The 15,777-nt window shown below is 35.7% G+C and overlaps 1 protein-coding gene across 1 annotated transcript in view; it reads right to left on the bottom strand.

Moving 5' to 3' along the window:
• Positions 1-15,777, bottom strand: part of TMEM131 (transmembrane protein 131) — an 83,128-nt gene that overhangs the window by 39,524 nt on the left and 27,827 nt on the right. Inside the window, exons 4-11 of the mRNA XM_015850938.3 lie at positions 11,697-11,765; positions 7,146-7,269; positions 6,092-6,208; positions 4,844-4,966; positions 3,829-3,909; positions 1,375-1,525; positions 1,231-1,287; positions 190-251 (exon numbers count right to left, since the gene is read on the bottom strand). Coding sequence (XP_015706424.1) covers positions 190-251; positions 1,231-1,287; positions 1,375-1,525; positions 3,829-3,909; positions 4,844-4,966; positions 6,092-6,208; positions 7,146-7,269; positions 11,697-11,765 — 784 coding nt within the window. The remainder of the gene's footprint in view (positions 1-189; positions 252-1,230; positions 1,288-1,374; positions 1,526-3,828; positions 3,910-4,843; positions 4,967-6,091; positions 6,209-7,145; positions 7,270-11,696; positions 11,766-15,777) is intronic.

Below are 15,777 nucleotides of genomic sequence, written 5' to 3'. Positions count from 1 at the left end.
AGAAGGCTGTGAAACACATTAATTTTACCATGCGTATACATGATTTCTTAATAGTAAGTCATATTTTAAGTCATCTGTCATCTAGCTTCTATTTCTGAACACTGCATGGTGAAGCTGGAAATGATAAATTATCATGTAATGAAGTAAATCCAGGTAGAAAGTTTCAAATTGAAAGGAAATAAAACTTACTGTAATTGGCACATCTTTTGTTCCTGAATTTAATAAATGCAGATTTAAAATTTTTGGCAGATCTGTTAAAGAACAAAAAACACACCTGACTATTAGGCTACATTAATATGAAAACCTTATACAAAGTTACCTGTGCTGGCTAGTTTCACATAAACCCACTGTTGTTTAGCATTAAAGAGTTGCATTAACTCGGTAGTACAGCCAAAGTAGCTAGGATCAGGAACATAACATTTTAAACTTCATTTTTGTATAGCAGTAAGTACTACATGCTTCAGTTAACTACATTTATTTGTAACACATTAAGAAATGCACCAGCTAACAATAGTAAAATGTATTATTTTAGCCAGATGGACTAGCAGAGACAACCCTATTTGGTAATCTTATGTGTTAGCTATGTTACATGGAAAAGTACTTCAGAAGCTATTGCTTTAATTGAGTGGTTTTTTTGTTTGTTGGTTTAAAGATGATATATATGGACTGATTCTTTAATACTGATAAGTCCTTTTACAGTTTGAAAAGATACCTTCAGTTTTATTACTTTCTGTCAAGCATAAAAAATCTTTTTGATCTCATTACAGAATACTAATTTATAATGCAAAATATATGGCACAAATGTATAAATTGCACTTTTAAAAAAGAAGAAATTATAAACAACTTAACCAAAGTTTGCATACTCCTGCTACTTCTTGTGTATGAAAGATACTAAAGCTTTGTAGCTCTAAAGCAATCTTTCCCTAAAAATAATGAAGTAAACCAACAGCGGTTTTCAGGCTAAACCACGTGCAACTAAGTTTTAAAGCTCTTGTCAGTACTTGACTTATAACTAGATATGGAAAATACTGTTTGCTCAAGTTCGCAAACTCAAGTTTACTTGAAGGCAAACACATTTGTGCATAGTAGCAATGCACTGTTTTCCTATTTTTGAAACTCTGTCCCTTAAATTAAAAACAAAAATCATAATCTCACAGTCTACCAAGAATAGCACAAAGGTAACCACTCTCGCCCCTTACAAATACTTTGAGATCTGAAGCACAGATTTACCTTGTGTTCGTAGCGTACCAAAATCCAGCATTTCTGTTGATGAATAGATTCCTGGTGCTTTAAGGGAAGAAAAAGAAACATTACCATTTTCTTACCGTACAAGTTCATTAAGCTAAATAATATCAAAAATGCTTTTCTACAAACCTGTTGTAACTTCTACCTCAACGGGGAGAATGATAAATTCTGTGTTGTCTGAGGCATTTGTTTTTATTCTAATGAATGCTGTGTGATTATCTGCTTCTCTTGAAGAAAAGCTGGCTCTCATCACTCCTTTTGTTTCGTAGGGAGGTATTTCCTAACAGAACATTAAAAGCACATCTGTGAGATTGTAGTAATTATAAAAGGAGCTGCTACAGCAAAAGCTACAATAGAAGTATCGATTATAATTGTATGATAAGAGAAAGAGCAGCAACGGAAGCAAGGCACAGCCTGCATATTTTTAAAGTTACCATTAAATTTCATTTGGATAGTTTTTCCCAACAAATATGACACTGATTAAAACTAGATATACAGAAGAGGGCTTTTATTACCCTCTTCAGTTTTATTTCTTAAAGCTGTGGTAAAAGCTTTAAGATTTTATCATTAATGATAAAAATGTTATTGAGTTCAGTAACATCAAATGCTATTTTTTATATATCCTAATTGTTTTTCCTCCAAAGCAGACACAAAGCACATACAGTTTCACACACATACACAAACGTCAAACCCATCTAGCTAAACACAGATTAAAACAGTGCAGAATTGCTGTTAGTCAGACTAACTACATTTGGAGAGTCTCTGATTTAAAATATGCAGAGAAGTCTAGCTTTCAAATTCTGCTCTCACTTCTTCACAAACCTAACAGAAACAAACTGCTTCATTGTCTCCAAGGATGCAGTTTGACTCTTCCATATGAGTAATCAGAGATCAACCAAAGTTTGTCTGGATCCCTGAAGTACCATAAAATAGTGATCATAAAAATGCTCCTGCGTATGTGGATTGCTTCATCCGATCATCAAAACATTTGACATCAATACCACTTGAGACAACAACAAACTATTTGACAGAATACATTCAAGTACCATAACCATGTTTCAAATCATTTATTCTGCTTTCTCTTCTGCTATATCTGCATGCCTCCACAAACTGGTTTCACTTCTACTTGTCTTACTGATTTGAAATGCCAATGGTTGTTTTAAATACAAGGAGATTAATGCGAAATACTATTAACCTAACTGCCCTTCTGTATAACTTTTGCATGCTTGTCATCAGGGCTTTAAAACTGGCAACCTGTCTTTGGAAAGCTGAATAGCTATTAGCTGAAGAAACAGAGCTAGAACTGAGGGAGACATTTAAAAATCTTTTATGCATTTTTTGATGGTTCTAACCACACCAAACAGGTAAGTTGTTTATATGCCTACTAATGATTACAGAATTCAACAGTGTTCTTAAATTTTCTTTTGCTCATGAGGAAGAGGTTATCATTAGAAGCAATGCCATCTGAGTAGAACTGTGTCAAAATATTAGAACCTTCATTTCTTTTTTTAAATCTGATTTTATTCCTTATTTCCCGTTCCCACTATGTTTGCCCTTTCCTCTGATTTTTAAAATGCTTGCAATTTGTACTTCTGTTCCTTTGCAATATGTGTACCTAAAACAAAGTTACAGCCATTCTCAGACTTTCTCCAGAAAAGCCAGAAATTAATTATTGTGATTTTTCTTCTTGGCTTGGAAATACACTGGCTTTATTCATTGCAACAGATACAACAGCCAGCGGCTGTGATGATATTTGGACTAAGAGAAATTTTGAATCCCAGTGACTTTTAAGTCTCTCCCAGACAAAAACATATCAAAAAAAGCAGTAATATCTATCACAAAGGAAAACAGTTTTTGTATCTAGTTGGACATTACGACGAGGGCAATGTACAGCACAAAGCCAAAACTTCATCTTCTGAATGCTTCTAAAACTTATTTCCTGTGAAGATACCAGTATGTGTCACAAAGAACACTACAAATCAGATTTGATAGGCCAGACCAAGTGTCTATGTAACCCATTATTCTGTCACTGACTTAAGATATGTAGTGCAGGGCATGTATACTTTCCAGAACCATTTCTAGCCATTTTGAATCATGATCCAGAGATCTACTGCTGCTGGACACATTGCTGTTTTATAGTTCTCAATTTATTCTTCTTTCCCAAGTTCATTCAGCTGCTTTTTCAACTCACATAAACACTCACAGTGATTTGTAGGAAGGACTTGCTCAGTTAAAAAGGAAAAAGTTTTGTTTTATGATCCTCTCATAGGCTGAATCCAGCTTGTAAGGCATAAGAAGGACTACTCCGTCCTGAATGCTCCAGTGGGTGTGATTCATTTTCTCATTTCAAAAAGGAACAGTTAAATGGTGACAGTTTCTTGAAATTAAGCTCTTCTTTCAATTTTTAGTATCATACAGCTAATAGATCTTGTTATTGTTTCAGTTTATATGGAGTTCTTTTCACTGATTACAAGACAAACATTTGGTTAAAAAAAAAAACAAAACAACCACAATCCTAAAATCGTATCAGAATAAAAATTCTCTAAACATCTACAGTAGATGCTGCAAGACATTACTACTCACCCATAGCTTCTTTGTACCTCCTTGCTGACCTGTTGGAAGCTCTAAATGGAGATCACCTCCACTGGAATACATTTCTACTACCTGGACCGGACAAAAGGAAAACGTTAACACATCATTAAAGGGAGTCCCTTTCAGTTATCAGAAAATATAATGCGCAATGTAAGGGATCAGCAACTATTAGACCACTGCAGTCTCTTAACAAATTCACTTATAATTATGATAAAACTATTGGCTAGTGCATTGTGTTTTCTGTGGACTTTCAGTTTATGAATCATTAACCATTTGCCATTTCCCTATTGGGCTACTGATTTACTAGTTTGGTTATGTTCAGGTATCACTTCATTCATTAATCCTGCCTTGATGCAAGAACACTGCATCACTGTTACATATAAAGGTTCACAGTAAAAGCACCACTGATTTTGAGAAATTATAATACTACTATATTCTAAACACAGCCTAGAGACATGTTGATCTTATTTTATTCACATTTCATTGGTGGACATTTCTGGCTGTGCTTATAGGATCAAGGAAGCATTCGTCTCACTTTCTTCTTTCCTTACTGTTGATCAATAATGAAGCTCATCACTAATTAAAATCAGATTACCTCATGAAATATTTGGTTGACAACAACAACAACAAAAAATACTGCAAAATGAGCAGAAGGAAGCTAAGAGACATGCCTGGATTAAAAATGCAAAATCTATATTACTTCACGGGCTTCATTACCTTCCTTGATTATCAGTGAGGTGTAGTTCCCCATCTTGCATTAATTATGACATTTTAAAAATGGAAAATCCATAGTAAAACCTCAATTCAGCAAACTACAGAGATTTGTGAATATAATCTATAATTTCTAGAACAACCGATCAGCATTTAAACAGGAATGTAACTATGTAACATACAAAGCTTAGTGTCACATAGATTTACAGTTCAAACAGATTTACGAAATACCAAAATCAATAAAATTTCAGACTAATTTCATAAATGAAAGAGCATTTAATGCTCTTAGGCTCACCTGCAAAGGTTCACTGTGAGGGTTATGTATATTTATTATAGGAGAAAAACTGCTATTTACAGGAACTCGTGCCCCAATAAAGGGGCGCAAACGATAGGGGTTTGATACTCCAATGCCAAACACCTAGGACAGAAGAAGAAAAAAACAAGCCTAAGAGCTGTATATAATTGCTGCAGCATTTAATAAACATGCAGTTTTTAACAGTCTACCAAATATTCTTTTTAATTAATTAATATATTTCTCACTGAGCATTTAAAATTAACATCATGCTAAAGCGCTGAAAATTGGTTTCCTTTACAGAAAACAAGTATTTCTAATAGCCACTACTTAATTACACTGACATGTTTAGATCACAGGACATCAAAATAACATCTTTATTCTGATACCCTGAAATACTAAATACGAGCTAAAGGTTAAAAAGGTATTAAATCCTTTAATAAGCTTATGTAACAAAGTATCTACACAGGAAAGGTTTTTGTTCTTTTCAAAATGTTGAAATGTAAGAGCTAGATTCCCTTAACATGAGGATTTCCTGACAGTGACCCTTCAGTACAAGGGTGCTACAGGAAAGAAGGGGACTATGGTCATAGAACATGGGGAAGTGGCTTTAAGCTCAATAGAGTAGATTTGGGTCAGATACAAGGAAAAAGCCTATTACAGTGAGGGTGGTAAGGCACTGGAACAGGTTGCCTAGGGATGTGGTTGATATCCTGTCCCTGGAGACTTTCAAGGCAATGCTGGATCAGGCCCTGGGCAACCTGATCTAGCTATGGTGTCCCTGTTCATGGTCATGGCATGGGAGTTGGGTAAGATGGTCTTCAGAGGTCCCTTCCAACTTTAAGGACTTCATAATGCTCTCATTTTTCAGCTTCTCTCACCTGTACAGTTTATCTTTTTGAATCTCAAGTAAATGGACTTTTTTTTTTCTTTTTGCCAATATAATGAATGAAATTGCCTTATCATTGGTTCAGATGAACAAAGAACAAAAGAATAAATTGGATCATTGCAATGAGACACTAACACATACAGAAAACCCCACATAATTTCCAGTGATCTGGCTTACATTACATTACTGGCCTATAGATATTTACGTTAATGTAATTGCATTACACCAAGCAGCTTGGGTGGAAGGTTCTTTAACTTGTCTGGAAAAACACTCTTGTGTGGTTATACACGTAGTAATAAATATAGCCAAAAGGCTGATTCACGCTTTACAACTTTTCAGATTGTTCTCTCCACTTATCTTACCTGATAAGTAAATACCCCATGGTTGGAAGTGTTAATAAATAAAGTGTTCTCTACATTTCCCACTACTCTTGCGAGGAAAACTACATCAAAGGATGTATTGCCTCCTGGAAGAATTTTCTGGGGAAAAAAAACAAGGCAAGCAGAAGAAAAAGCAGGTTTATTGAGGTCATCACACATTGCAGATAAACACTTTCTGTGCTACAGAATATGTTCATTTGTTCTTTATTGAACACTGAAGTTAGAAAGTCTACAATAGACTTGGAGAAATGCATACAGATGTGTAATAAGATAATTAAAACATTATTTTACAGCTACTGTATATTGAAAAATTATATTCAACCATATTTTTAGGCTAAACTGTAAATTCAGAATTCACCATTATGTAGAAATACATTGGACTAAGCTTACTGAACACAGGAGAAAGGCAATTACAGCAGAACTTTGAAAAGTGAGAAAAGGCTGCTTTATAGTCAGCTTTTCTAAAGTAAGAACTTTTTTATTGTTTGTTGGACTGCGCTAAACCACACATCCTATGCACAAAACTGAAACTAGAGGACTATATCTTACGGTAACTTGGTTAAGAGTTAAACCTACTGACACCTTGCTTTTCAGCTTACAAGTTTCTTATGATATGACTGCAATAGTTACACTGAATTGGAGTGACTGCTTCAGACTAATACCTCTTCACTGAATCTACTGTTTTCACCAGACTCTAAGAACAAACTCATACCTGTGCATATGCTCTGAAGTATAGAACACTTAATGGTCACATGAGCAAAGCTATCTGCTGCTAGTGGCAGTATATACTTACACCCTAGTTAGAATTCCTAAGAGATACTTAGCTGCTTCTTTTCTAGTAGGGTTTGCATATGACTCAATACTCAGTTCAAATTTTTTGGTAACTGATTTGAGATCAAGAACTGAGGTATCTTAATATTTTTAGGTATATAATTATAAATAAATAGCTCACTTAAGGAAGCAGTGCTGGGCAGGAATCAAGCTCACATACAGAAAACAAAGATAAAGCTCATTTTGAAAAAGCAGAATAACTTACCCTATTTTGAAAAAATGAGGCATGAAAATGCGATGTTGTAGCAGATATTGATACTAGTGTAATTGTTTCTTCTGAGCTAGGGTTATGTAGGTAAACTTTCTCCATTTTTGGCATTCCAACTGGCCTGTGGAAAAGAGAAGAAAACATTTTAAACTGTTAAGATTTCAAGCAAACAGAACAATGGGTTTTGTCCCCTTAAGCTAAATAGGTACATATAGCATCTGGAACACTGACAATAAAACTTCTCTCGTGTGTTTAAGTAATATATGTATAACTCTACCTTAAATAAAGGCAAACTTTACATTTTTTTTTCCTTGATATTTGTTTACTTATTACTTCTTATGAAGGCTTACTTAACATTGCATTATCCCATAACTCGGTACATAACAAGAAAGATAAGCTATTTTCACAATCAGAAGTAGTAAAATGGTCTATTCTTATGCTAGAGCATCTCAGTATTCCTCTTCCTTCAAACTCGCCTTCAATGACATCAGTATATATGGACTCAAGTATTTTATCTGCTTGGTAACTGAACACAGATGAGCTTCTATAAGCCAGCAATTTATCAGTGAATTCATTACTTAGAGCAAGTCTCCATGCCTTCAACAAACACTTTGTAGACCATTTTGATTTTGTAACAGCACCTCTAATATTTTGCATTGCTCGGACACTGCTTTCCTTGTACACACTAACCCTGATGTTAGCCAAATTTAGGGAAATATGACAAATTTTACCTTTTTTTCCCCTCTCTTGTGAGAAGTGGTAAAATTCAGGTAAAACAATGTGCACCAGACACCTTTAACAAACATACATCCCAGACAACAATCAACTAAGAGATACTCTCCAGGCTGTGATTTATCTAGCCACAGTAATCTGCACAAGTACAGTGCTTGCTGGTGCCAAATTGTACAGAATTTCCTGAAGCAGTCACAACTAATATTCCCCACTGCAATAACATGGCATAGATTCACACTTTCAGGCAAACAGGAATTGTCAAAACATGCAAGATTTTGCTCCTCATCTTTTGTCCCTGTCCACCTACACTGATAAAAAGCAGATACTAAAATGTGGATGAGGAGATGATAATTACCAAGGGTGATGTGCCTGTTCCAGTGGGTAAATAAGCCTGTGTTGATGCATCATTTTTACTGTTACAACTCAACTCTTTCCAGTATCTGAGTTACTATCTCCAGTACATCATAAGCACATGTTTGTAATGGAGTTCATTTCAGCTCTAGAGATAAAGAAGCATACTCTTAACTAAAGGAAAGCAGTTTCTGCAAGGAGTCAGGAAAACAAATCCTCGAGCTATTGGCTCAAACTCACAAAATTATTAAAGCACTCACTACAAAGCAAACAGAGATTGAGAAACTGTCCTTTTAAAAGAATAATTACTTTTTTTTTTCTTACTGCATATAGTTGAGATGCTTTCATTTATGAAAAAGAAAAAAAAAAAAAAAGCTGGCTTGATTTATAAAACGATGCCAGTATATAAGTAAAAGCCCAAGAATGTAAACTCAGCAGATGAATTATTCCACCACCTCCTGTTCTCTTCAGCAAGACTGGAGAGAGTACAGAAATCACCCAACAGCTTTCCACTTATATTAGGAAATACTGGGAGTTACCTACAGGAATGCTTTCTGTAACCCACTCTTAGAAAACGTACAAGCTCCTTACATGAACTCGGGTTAAACGTGAGGAACTTTTTTCTCCAAAAGAGTGTTCAGGTGCTGGAATGGGCTGCCCAGGGAATAGATGGAGTCACTGACCCTGGAGGCATTCAAGAAACATTTAGATGTTGTACTGAGGGACATGGTTTAGTGGAAAATAGTGGTGATAGGTGGACAGTTGGACTGGATGATCTTGGAGGTCATTTCCAAACTTGGTGATTCTATGATGAAAGTTCCTGATATTCAAGAGTACAGGATCAGTGACTAAAGGGCTGAGTGACCCGAGCGAGATACTTCACTAACTGAAGTAACTGAAACCAGAAGTTTCAGAATGTAAACTTGTCTAATTAACCAGGAAAAGCAAAACAAACAAAAACCAGAAGGGATCATGCACAAGTCTATTGGCCAATTGTTTATCTGCTTCCAGATTTCAATGTTTTTCTCTTGTTTGTTATTCATTACTTTTGTTTGTTTTTAAACAAATCAAGAACATTTTCATATTAAACCTGACAAGAAGTTTGTGTCCACATAGCTTGAAAAACACAGCAAATGTCACATTTTAAGTTAGGAATCAGATCCTGCAACACATCATACTTCTTCCAAACAGTTAGCAAAACCCTGTGTACAAAACAGTACTAGCACAGACACAACCAATAGTGGCACCAGCTGTAATGTGAATGAAGTTAGAAGTGCAATAAAAGATTATTTGCTTTGGTAGCACTTCTATAAGCAAACAAAAACAGAGGTGCATCTAAACTAAATGCCAACGTACTGTCAACTGCTTCTTACTCCAATAGAAGTAAACATTTCATTTTGCAAGAAAAAAAAATCCCGCAATCTCAACCTCATGCATTTCAAGTTTATAAAACATGCAGTATAAATGCTTGGCTGCACATTGTAGGTACCTTGTAGGTGTAAGTCCCTGCACCCTTAATAAATATATTATTGAAAAGCAGAAACAAGAAGAGAATGAAAAGTACACTCCATCTAGACAGACCACCTGCAACAGCTCAAATATGAAGATGCATCCCAAACATGGGAAGCTTTACAGACAGTGACCATCCTGCCAAACAACTTCTGGGCAATCACCTTTCAAAGTTATGGAAGACTACCCAATGATGACTGTTTTAACATTAAAAATAAAAGAGAGAGAAAAAAAGGTTCCCATATTAAAAAATGAGCGATAATCCATTTAGTCTAGGCAGTTTCTTGGATCGCTGATCTGAAAGAACCTGCCCTGGTCCCACCCCATTCCCAGAGGCTTAAAGTATACCAAGAACATTTTAGATCTTTGAAGCCAAGATTTGCATATCCTAACATAGAGCACACATTTCTTGTGATAAGTCTGAGATTATTTGGACTGTCTTCAAAGCGGTAGAATACTGCATTATTTTATATTAAAGCAGCATTACAAAACCAACTCATATAATAGAAGCTTGCAACCACTGTAATCTCACCTGCAGGTAGAGCACAATGAAGCGTGTCTACAGGACTTTATTTAGCAACTGAATCCCAGTTTTGATTTTATAGGATCCCTAGGTAGTACAGACTTCCACTAATATCGTAGATATTTAATTTGGCATGATTTTGAAAGATCTCATTAAATCCAAACAGCAGTTGCAGACTAAAAATATCACATGAAGAATGGGTTACCTTATGACTGAAATTAAATATTGCAACTTCCTTCAGCCTAGAAATGATACATGTCGATGTCTCTGCATCAATATGACCTTTGAACAAGCTTGTTCTACTAAATGCTACCTATTAACAAAACACCTTAAGTACAACTCCTATTCAGAAACTAAATGTGTATTTTAGAACTTTTCTATTATCAACTCAAAAAGAAATGACAAAGTGAATACAAAAAACTGCCTAATTTAAAAGGCAAAAAGACAAAAGACTAAGTATGAATTGCTTTACTACCAAAGGTGCATGGTATATACAGTTTATTCAGACCATAAAGTTGAATTGCTCACCACTTCTCCAAGTCTGTTCACCTCTATTTAAATGCCTAAGGGTAGATTTTAAATCTAACACTAGGGCTCCATATCAAAACTTTTTATAAAACTGTTTTTCACAACTTACTCTAAGTCTTGATAAATTAGAAGATTATTTCTGCCTGAGGATATTATCTAAATTACAACAGCTAAATTAAGGATAACAGACTTTTAGATTAAAATTTTTTAAAAAAGCAACAACCCACAATGATCCAAGTTTTGACACACACATACAGGTTCCCTGTGTTAAAAAATAAAAGTCAGCAATCCCCGAGATCTATATTTATTGTACAAAACACCTCATGCTTCTCCTAAGTAGTTGATTTGCACTATTTTAATGGTACACTAGATCTATACTATTTTGGTGCTGACACGAAGCTCTGTAAAAATGAGGCATCTCCAGATACCTTCACTACACAGTGACACCGACTTTCTTTTTTTTTGGATAAGGACTATTTCTAGAAAGCCACTCTTAGTAACTAATACACAATTACAGCTCATCCTCCTTCAGAAACAAGTATACGCTGTACACAGGTCTCACCTTGCACATCTGTAATTACTACCACTATGTTTAGCCTTTCCTATGAACAAGGAGTATGAAATACTGTTCGTAGTCCATGGATCCCCTGTAAATGAAACATCCAGCAGCACTGGATGAAGATGGGGGAAGTTTCTCACAAGCATTGCTGCACTAAGGCACACTTGGACTGTTTTCTCTCCTCTGTTGAACTGCTAACAAGAATGTTTGAAATGTCATCACTTCAGTTTACATTGTCCTGAAGTATGAGTCAGGCACTGAAGCTGCTCTCTGTACACCAAGCTGTCCTTCGCTCTTCAAAGTTCTTCAGATTTAAGTGAGCTTAATAGAAGACTTATCAACTTACTGTTCATGGAAATCCAGCATTGGTGGCTCGAACCGCAGAGGTCGGCAATTACCCCGATATAGGGATACACTGCAAGAAAAATTAAAATTCTGTAAAATATATATTTTTTACCTCCTTCCATCTTGAATTAACCTATCCACTAACACAAATAACAGCATATCTAATTCAGTGGAAGAAACACAGCTTAACTATCTTGTCCACAGTTTTAGCAGTTTTCCAAGGAAGTCTACGCAGAAGTACAGATATTGGAAGCAGACATAATTGAAACTCATCATCAATAATGAGAAGAAAAGTATGTGTTGCAGTAAGCTACGTAAGTTTGTATCGTCTTTCATAGCAATATCCAAACATTCTCTCAGAAGACCTGACAAATACATGAAAGTACACACCATGAGTTTCTCTCACCACAACTGTAGTAGCTCATAACCATCCTGATCCCATTTGCTGGTACTGATGCCACATGGGAGAAACCAGCCCACATTTTTGCTGTTAGAATTCTCTTAATCACCAAGCTACAGTAACTTTGGCATAGAAACATTCTCACCTGCACTAACCTCCTGCTGCTAACTGAGAGAGTACTATTAGACAAAGGCTAACATTTAAAGACCACTCAAACCATCCAGAGGTAAAGACCACAAGGTATCAGAAACCACCTTCTGGTAATGTTTATTTTTATTTTTTACCCAAACTGTCACAGTCAGAGAACAGAATCAATAACCCACAACGTAAGTTAGAACAAAGAATACAAAGCAAATTAATTGACTGAAACATTTTCTTGTTGAGAATGAAATGACTGTGTCAGCACTCACATCTCTGTACGTCAGCAGCACTTTATCTTGGGCTGAGTAAAATTCACATTCATGCAACGAACACAAAGCAGGGAGACAGTAATGGAAGGAAAGGCTAAACAGTGGCTCTAGATCAATGGTTTTCTTTTTTCTTTAAATACCAATAGTAAAATGGCAGTCTTCTTTCAGATCCTGTTTAAGACTTGGTTTCAATTTCAGACTCCTAAAGACCAAAACATAACCGGGCACCCTGGCTAAAGAGGGATGCTCCAGTGGCCAACGGGGCAGAACTACCCAATCTACTTTTAGTAAAGGGTAAAAATAAATAAATAAATAAAAAGCAAAAAAAAACCCAAAACAAAACACTTTAACAAACTCACTGTCTATTATATTAAAAAAAAAAATCCAAACACAAACAAACCAAAAACTCTTAGTTATTCACTTCAGTACTCTACAACTGTACCTGCCCATTTCAAGTACAATGCATGTGTAAGAGACCTATTCATGTTATGAGCTGATTTATAGCTCTACACATCTAGATGTTGAAGCATCTTCAATACTACTTAAGAGCTTAGCTCTTAAAAATTCCCTTATTCCAAGATCAAGTGTCATACAGACTACTTTGGTCACACACACACATAAATCTGAAAACAGTAACAATTCAAGTCCCAGTGGTAGGAAGAACTGAATTCAAGGCTACAGAAAGCAACAATTCTTGCTACTATTGTGCTGCTGTGCCTCACTGGAGCAGTCAGATACGAGCTAAAACCAAACCTCACACAACATGCACTCTGCAAAACCAGAGTTACAGACAATTAAGTTGGAAATTCATCATAGTATTGAAATTTTGACAGGATAAAACAAGTTCTGAACCCATCTTCAAAGCGATCACCTCCCTTCTTCAAAGCTTATTGTCCAATTTAAAATTAAAAAAATTGTAGCACATTTTTAAACTAAAAATGGCAAAGCCCACACATCTCTATTGTCAAGATAATTGTAATACTGAACTGGAAATACTTACTTTTCTTCTCAAGTGATTGTTAAAACAGTTCTTCCTATAATACACTGTAATTTCTCCCAGTTTTGAACCCTTGAAAGGTGAGCCACGTAGCATTTCTGTTTTTATCAGTAAAAGAACATAACCATCCCTTTCATGTAAAAGGAACTGACTTTTAAATGTTATCTGAAATATTTAGAGAATTTATAGAAATGATAGTGAAGATCTTTACTACAAAATGCATTAAAGAGTCTATTCATCCAAATTGGACAATCAGGATATAAACAGCTCTTCACATACTTGAAAAGTTCAAGTATCACTTGATTTCGCACAGATTTTTTAAGAAGATTAGAGTTTGGTAAAGGCAGCTCCATCATAACAAACATCAACTGTAACAACAGTAACATATGGAATAAGGAGCGAACAATACTGAAATCTAAAACATTGCCTATTGAAAGGCTCAATTCGCAGCAGACTTGTAGAATGATCACAACGCGTGCTCTGCTGGACACTTGCTCACAGGAGGCTGGATACACCCATGGGTAGGGCAACTTTACATTGTAATGACATTTAAGTTAATAATTATACATGCATGTAGAGCTCTAGGCTTCCCAGACTTGCATCAGAACTTATGCATTTTTCTTTCCCTGCCCCTTCAAGTTTTCTAATTGTCAAGGTGAAGAACATGAAAACATGCAACTGAATGAGAAAGATCTACTACATCTGCCAGCAAGCAAGCTCCAGTAGACCAAGAATTAACCAGAAGTCATCTGCATCTATGAAGTTTTAGGAAAGACTTGTACCTGTACTTGACTTGAGGACAATCCCTATGCTTCTACCCTTCTGCAAGAATTCCTGACTCTAAAAGTGAAACTTCAGACTGAACTACATGCAATCCTGGACACAATCATTGCCCTCATTTTACCATGCACTTTGTCATCAGTACGAGAGAACATTTTTCTCAAGTACTTAAGTAACTACTTTATTAGTAGAACATAAACAGATGCAAACATACTACAAAACACGATCCACAGAAGTGCAATTTAAAGTCCCAATAAAGTTATTCTCAGAAGCAATTATGAAGATGCTTAATTTGATATATGCATTGATATATGCATGGGAAGACGGATGTCCACCAGCGTCAAGACAATATCCAACTATTTAAGGACATATCAAATCATGTTTTAAAGAAATTCTGCTGCTTATTGCAGCATGCTAAGCATTCCATTTTCCATCATCCATGCACACTTCTGCATTTGGAGACGGACAATGTGCTTGTCACATAAAGCATTTAAAGAGTTCTGCAAAGTTTGGTATTAACTGTCTTTCCGTATTCTCCCTTTACTGTTCTGGGATTCCTGGAGGGTGCCTGTGCTCTGTGGAATCTTATCTGTAGCATCTTTAATTGCTACTGTGGAAAACTCAGATCTAAGGATTATATCTACATATATTTTTCCCATATGACTTTAACATTTGTATAAAGGATTTTGCTTCCTTTCCTGAGCCATAAATCAACAATATAAAGAAATAAAGAGCATAAAAGTGTCAAATGGAAAGAGATCTCAGTACTTTAGTAACACTTCAACTTTCAGAAAGCCACTACTGTTATTTCTGTTACCACAAAATAAAATGAAAATGTCTCCAAAATTAGCCTTATTAATTTCTAAAGTGACACAGACAATAACAAAACAAAAATTAAGTGACTCGTTCATTTATTCGTTCCCATTTATTGTTAAAAAGCAGATCAAAGAATTGAATAAATCACATAGATAGGGAAAAAATCTGCAAGCTATACAAATAAGGGTATATTACAGTCACTCATAAACACAATGATAGACAAGTCATCTAAAAAAGTTAAGCATGTGGATAAGACAATCAGTTTCTAGCAATGCCATTTTACATAATCACCTAGAAGGAAATAGGCATGAAAAACCAGCAGCCACAAAGCCAAGGAAAGAAACAGGAAGCAAATCGGGTATTTACTTTGTAATACATCACTGAAAGGTTTGCAGTGCAGGTCCTTATGTTTTACTGCATTGTGACTGAACACCAAATAAGCCACTGATATGAAGTAGAACGTGCTGTATATTTCATAGAATACCTTAAGTCAGAAGGGATGCAACAAGAATAATTGAATCCTGGCTCCACACAAGACTATCCCAAAATCAAGCCCTATGTCTGACAGCGGTGGTCAAACAGCCCTTGAACTCCAACACTCGGGGCCATGCCCACCGCCCTGTGGTGCAGCCCCTTTCCCTGACCCCCAGCTGCCCCTCCCCTGGCACAGCTCCATGCC

This window comes from Coturnix japonica, chromosome 1, assembly GCF_054131305.1.
Source record: "Coturnix japonica strain WE chromosome 1, WE-NBRP24, whole genome shotgun sequence".
In the NCBI taxonomy this organism is placed as follows: domain Eukaryota; kingdom Metazoa; phylum Chordata; class Aves; order Galliformes; family Phasianidae; genus Coturnix; species Coturnix japonica.
Note: the sequence above shows the minus strand (reverse complement) of the source record. Positions and strands in the feature narration are given on the sequence as shown.